Below are 6,651 nucleotides of genomic sequence, written 5' to 3'. Positions count from 1 at the left end.
TAGAGCAAACTTGTGTGTTAACTCAAATCTGGCAACAAACAGCATATATCATCCATACCATCGCTACAAACTGAAGCATAAATGTTTAGAAATCAGCAAAACAAACCCTTACACTAAAAATGTTAACCATTATACAACTAGAAACGTACTCTTCTCTAAACCAGATTGAGATCAACTTCATTCCTCTGCTTGAGGTGAACGGCTGCAAAACCATCACATATGGATATGCAGGGATTAGATGAAAAATTCAAATAACAATTGAAATAATATAATAAAATGAACTCGAGGTACAAACCTCTTATACCCCCGATGCTTCGGGCTCTGAGTCCCACCATAACTGGGGCTATCCCCTGGTTCAGCTATTGTATTTGGTCGCTGATCATGACCATTGTCCGGGTTTGACCTCTCTCTATCACGAGGACTATAGCTAGTTCGATGTTCTTCAGTAGGACTGCCCCTCTCTCTCCCGTAAGGACTGTGAATTCCGCTATGGGCTCGGTCACCATTTGGTCTTTCCCTCTGATGGGGAGGAGGACTATGACTAGGGGCCCTAACATGGTCACTTGATCTCTCTCGCTCTCTCCTATAAGGACTATGGCTAGGGGCCCTGGCATGGTCACTTGATCTCTCTCGCTCTCGCTCTCTCCTGTAAGGACTCTGATTGGGACTACGACCACGACCATATTCAGGAGAACCCCTCTCCCTCACTCTCTGGTAAGGACTTGGACTACGACGACTTCCATAATCAGGACTAGCCCTGACTTTCCTATATGGACTGCGGCTAACACCATTGCCATAATCAGGGCTTCCTCGCTCTCTTCTATAGGGACTTGGGGATCGCCGTTTTCTATCGGGAGACCTATCACGAGTCCTATCTGGACTATACCCATTTCTTTTCTCGTCGTCATCTCGAACAGCATATTCCACTGAAATCACTCGATCCATCAATTTACTGTACACAGTAATGATAATTAAAAGGCATACCAATAACTTAACGTGTACACACCCTGCCTATAACAAGTGAAAACATCAATGTAACTAAAAAAACTAACCTCATGTTTGTAATCTCCAATGCTCTAGTGGCATCCTCCTGCAATTCATACTGGACAAATGCAAAATTCCTTCGAATCCTTACATTCAATATCTTACCATAAGGATCGAAGTGCCTCTCCAAATCCCTTGTCCTAGTATGATATGGATCAAAGTTAATAACAAATAAAGTCTTGGAAGGTTTTGTATTAGTAGAGGATCTCCTTGAATCTCCTCCACCTCTGCCACCACCTGGTCTTCTAATGCCACGCTCTTGCTACAGAGCAAAAGAATGATCGATCAAAATACAGTTGAAGATATAGTAAATAAAATCAAATAAAAGTTTCACAAAGGGATGGAAAGGAAAAAGTTAGTTAGAAGTTCTGCCATATCAATTTATATTACTTTGGTCCACTCAACACGTAGTCTGCGACCCTTTCGGCCAAATTCTCTCCGATCAAGTGCACGGATAGCGTCCTCAGCCTCTCTCTCATCCTCCATGTAAATAAAAGCAAAACCTGAAAACCAATAAAAACAACTAAAACTGAATAACGACTTGGAGATGAGACACCAACAATGATAAAAGATGAAAAATTTCCCACCAAAGAATTCCTCTAAATGCAACATAATTATTCTATAACAAACATTCAACAAACCACAAAAGATTCTTACCATAAGAAAGAAATATTTGCAACCACCGTGAAATCTATAAACTAAGTTAACAGTGAATTTAGCAACAGACCTTGTGTTGTGAATTAAGTGGTGTCAAGGAGCAATAATCCAAAACAGGATGTCTCATGGTAGGTCTACAAATAGAAAGTGCCTTCTCCATTATTCTGCAGCCTCAGCTAAGGTTGACAATGTTTCAAGCTTGAAACAATGTATGAAATTGTAGGCAGGCAAAAGTCATGAGGAATGGAAAGCAAAGTGTCTGAGGAAAATGTAAGATGGCAGTGCCAATGAGGATCGGTATGAATCTTCTTGGAAACAAGAAGAGGAAGCGGTGTCACAGGCGGAAAACTCAATTGTGAAGAGCCATCCTTATCCAAGAAGATTATGAATATGCGAAGAAAATCCTGCACCAAAAAAATTCTGGCCAAGGAGTTTTAGGATTTAAAATACACGCTCTTCTTTTCTCAAATTTTTTTAGAATCCTCCACCAAAAACTTAACAAATGTTGCCTTCTCTGATTTCCATACGCTGGATGATGCCCATTCGTATTGCAAGGCACCAAATGCAATGAGAACTACTACTTTGGAGGAATTTCCATCAGCTGAATTGCCTTGCCGACATTGAATCCAACACTTTCTTGGTGGATAGAGAGTAAATTTTCAGATCAGTAATTTGCATCTATTAAAGATATCAGCAACTTTGCAAATTGCAAGTGGCTTGTATCGATATGATACTTGTTTTTTCTTTTCTGCAATTGGTACGTATCGACATGACACAAATTATATACTACCTTAAAAGAATTCAGGAACAAACACAACCGTGCTCTTTTGTGTAACTAGAATACGCCTTATAAGTTTATTTAATAAAAAAGGAATTAAAACACAAACAGATATTCTATGGCTAGAAGCTCACCAGATTTCATATCTACTCTATCAACTTTCCCATATCGACTAAAAAGTCTTTCCAGATCAGGCTGTCGAGCATCATACTCAAAGTTTCCACAAAAGATTGGCTTCATACTTGCTGAAAAAAGGTTGAAAACACAATAGAACATTTAATATATCTCTTTTATTCATGATTTAAAAAAAAAGAACATTGAAATACAACATCAGAGTTCGTGAAACTAATTTCACCACATCAACCAGACACCTTTTATATTAACAAGAAACAAGCTTTTCATTTATATATGGAAAGAAAGAAAAAGTTCAAGGATACAACCACCCCAGGAGGAATTGACATAAAATGACGACAACTAGAAAGAAGTACCAAACATTAACAAGACAACTATTTGAAAATAACCCTGAGTGAAGAACATACAAAATAAATCTATAACAACCATTCAGTTACCTTTTGCAAATAAGTATGTTCAACTTTTGTATTTTTAAACATATCATTACCTTTATATTCATATAAAACGAATATAGTATAAATACAATATTGTTACTGTTATAATATAAAATTAAAATTTTTGTTTCTATAGCATTTAAAAACATACAAATGAGACATCAACAAGAAAGCTATTTGACACTAATCATAAAGTGAAGAATATATTTAAGAATCCACGACAACTATGCACTTAATCTGAAAACCAGTTAGCAAGTCCGTGTCAAATTGATTTTCCTAAACAAAAAAATATATACTTTAAATTAACTTTTGGTTCATACAAAAAGCATTTTAAGTTTGACCGGCAATATCCAACCTGTAGGTCCTAAGTTCCAAGTTCTAGCCACTTATAGCCATAACTTTTTGTGCTATAAATGCTATCTGAACCCTAGCGCAAAACACAAGGTGCAATGGAATATTGCAAAATAGTTGAACCATTAGATAGACAAACTGAGCTATCTCATTGACCATCATTACAGAGGAATCAGTTTTGTAAATGCCTGACCATAATCATCCATTGGAAGTCCATAATTCCAACTATTAACTACCTAGCAGCTAGCAGAAGAATATACGAGTTGGACATTTGCATAACCAACAGTAATAAAAATGAAAATAAAAATAACAATCCATGGATAAATTTGACTCTGCCGTTGAATGAGGCTTCTCCTGCAGGGGCTGGAGCCACGGGCAGAGAGATGGCCTTGGCCCCTTGGTTCTTTGAACTAAGGACACGATTAGTGTTTCTTGTGGCGTGGGGGGGGGGGTTGTACGAAGGTCTTTTTCATCATGAGGATGGTGAGCCTAGAACTGCGAGCAGACATGTGCAGAGTGCTTTAAGTTCAAGGGGCTCTTATCTTCTAGGGGTATGTAGCCTGGTCATTCCAGAACAACCCATAGAGGTGTTAGATATGGCAAGTCAGCTCCACAACACACCTCTCTATTCCGCTTGTTCGAGGATGCATCCTCCCTCTCTTCTCTAATGTTGAGGGGGCATCAATCTGCAAACTTGGTAAGCTTCTAAGGGTTGTCAAATTTATCAATCTCGTTGCAACCTCAATCGACCTTGACTCTCATTCTGGTTTTTTTTTAACATTCACAACACTTTCCATTTGAAGGAGGACATCTCTTCCATCTCCCATGTTCATTTCCTCCTTCCTCTTCATCTTAGTTGGACCTTCCTTCTAGCATTTCATTCTACTTCATTCTCCCATCCTGACTTACATACTAGGATTACGGCTAATTCAGTTGAAATGGTTAGATCTAGGTGAGGAATCATTCTGTATCGGTTAACCAATGTATACTTTCCCAAACATATCCAAGTACACAATTCACATCACAATTTGACATAGATACGGAGCCTAAAAGAATGCAAAAAAGTCTAAGAGATTCAAACAAATAATTCGAAAATGAGAACCACTTACTAAGGTCCTTAATGCGCTACAAATCCAAATGGTTCAAGTTCCCGAAAACGTCGCTGCCGACTTGAATCTTGCTGAATCGTAACTTTAGGGAAACTAACGCACTGAGTCAATTACCGTAAGTTATGGTCGTCGCCGTCCGCCGCAGATCGGGTTGTCAAGGTGTACCTGTAGCAGATCCAAAGACCCGAGGGCTGGATCGTTGCAGATCCTAGTGTCGTCGGGATAGGTCGTTTCTTGGGTGATCAAACGCCGGAGATAGTTACTTTTGCAGATCTGAGCCGGGTTCGACGTCGCCTGGTCGTGCCCCCTGAGGAGCTGCGTCACCGCTGCCGTCACAATCGCCGCCGTAGTAGCCGGTGTCGAACAGGGAAGGGATTCGCGATAGAGAGGAAGAAGTGCGTAGCCCTGGAGGTGCTTATAGGGTTTTTTTTTCCCCTCTTTTTATCCCAATTTTTTTTTTTTTTATCCCTATTTTTTTTTTTAAAAAAAAAAAGACAATTTGGATCATTTTAATTGGTCAAGATTTGGAAAGAAAAATCCTCGCTTCATATCCTAATTTAAAAATCTAATTATGATTTTTTCTTGTATAATCTATAAAAAAAATATCTCAAAATTTTTAAAATTACTTTATTACCCTTAAACTTTAAAATATATATATATATATTATCTTATTTAAAAATATTTTTGTGAGCATTTAAAATTTAAAATTGTCTTTAATATTAGTATATAAATAAATAAATAACGTTTATTTACGCTCTTACCCTCTGTTCCTTCATTCTTCCATCTCTAAAACGATCCCTTTCATTCAAAGTGTATATGTGATAACGAGAAGAAATATGGAACCGAGGGACCCTTAGACCATATTTGAACGAAGTTGTAGATTAGTAGTTAAGTGGAGTTAAACGTTTGAGCTTAATACGAAAAAAAATGAGAAATACTTTGAGAATTTGGGTCATAATTTTGAAAAGAGCAGGTACAATATCAACTCGGGTCTAATAGTCCCCGATTACCACACCCATCATCTAGTTCCCTTTGAAAAACAAAGAATAGAAAGAATGAATCTTACTCATATTTAATGTTCTCGAGGCTATTTGTTCTAGCTAATCCTTGAGGTTAACTAAATTCATGGTTTGGTCATCTAACCCTATTAGGCTCATACTTCCCTCGAACATTTTCAGTCCTAGTATAAGAGTGTAAGTCGTCCATCGAAATTCCTCGAGGTTATAGTGCATTTGGCCCGTTGATACTAATCTCTTTGATCTAACTAAGCCAACACGCGATCGACGTATAACTTAGGGATGCCCACATCAAATCTCAGGCTCTAGGGTCGATCCAATAGGTTTGGATCATGTTTCCCTGCTAGCAACCTTTCTATGGTCTCCTTAATAGGGTCCATACATGTCTTCTACATAGTACTAACTAGAATCTCCTTCATTGGCACCTAATAAGCTCCTTATTTCTATGTCATTTCTCGGCTCTATACAGTACAAGACAAGCTTTCGCTAAGTACAATCAAAACTCCATTAGTAGTATCGTCTAATGTGTCACGAGCTCTAAATGAGTACCGTCATGTTCCTATATATTAAGTAAACCTTCATCAGTTGAGGCGAGCTCATGATCAAAGATTGTACTCTAACGATACGTACATAATACTAATCAAAACCACACAGTTATGATCAACCCTAAATGTGGCTCAAGAGGCCAATAGCAAGGCTCGTTAGTCATGCATAAATTACTCTAGGCTTGGTTCACTGGCTTTCTAAACTCCAAATTTCTTAAAATTTCTCGGAGAGATCCTAAAATAAGTTAGAATTCTAGAAAAAAAAAAAACGAGAACAAATAAAAAAATGGTCTAAATAGATTAAAAAAATCATCACTAGTTATAAAAAAAAAAAGGACGTGGTCAGTTTAATTGAACCGACTATGTCATCGCCTTCCTCTAGCCAAAAGGAGACTCCTACGTGCATGACCAATTTTCTCTAAAAATCGAATTCGCTTGAGGGTTCCAAGTGTTATCTTAAAACGGATTCTTCATTAAAGCTCTTACCATTTAAAATTCACGAATTCTCGCCTCTCGATTAAGACACTTCCCGAGCTTGTCTCCTCTCGCTTTCTTATACAAACTTGCTAGTTTCTAGGTTCTTCA

At 37.9% G+C, this 6,651-nt stretch overlaps 1 protein-coding gene across 2 annotated transcripts; it reads right to left on the bottom strand.

The window, feature by feature from the left end:
* Positions 1–4,931, bottom strand: LOC111465047 (serine/arginine-rich splicing factor RS40-like). 2 transcript variants are annotated; one of them, XM_023109308.1, is made up of 7 exons: positions 4,506–4,931; positions 2,614–2,724; positions 1,435–1,547; positions 1,053–1,306; positions 590–952; positions 296–535; positions 1–202 (listed from the first exon to the last, which is right to left on the bottom strand). In XM_023109308.1, exons 2-7 carry the CDS (start codon positions 2,717–2,719, stop codon positions 178–180), a joined length of 1,101 nt encoding a protein of 366 aa, XP_022965076.1. In that variant the 5' UTR covers positions 2,720–2,724; positions 4,506–4,931; the 3' UTR covers positions 1–177. The 2 variants fall into 2 exon arrangements, with proteins under 2 accessions (XP_022965076.1, XP_022965075.1); XM_023109307.1 differs by having other exon boundaries at positions 296–952.
* Positions 4,932–6,651: the final 1,720 nt, after the last annotated feature.

The sequence above is a fragment of the Cucurbita maxima genome, unplaced genomic scaffold (genome assembly GCF_002738345.1).
Source record: "Cucurbita maxima cultivar Rimu unplaced genomic scaffold, Cmax_1.0 Cma_Scf00028, whole genome shotgun sequence".
NCBI classification, from domain to species: domain Eukaryota; kingdom Viridiplantae; phylum Streptophyta; class Magnoliopsida; order Cucurbitales; family Cucurbitaceae; genus Cucurbita; species Cucurbita maxima.
This window is presented reverse-complemented; position numbering and strand designations above follow the sequence as displayed.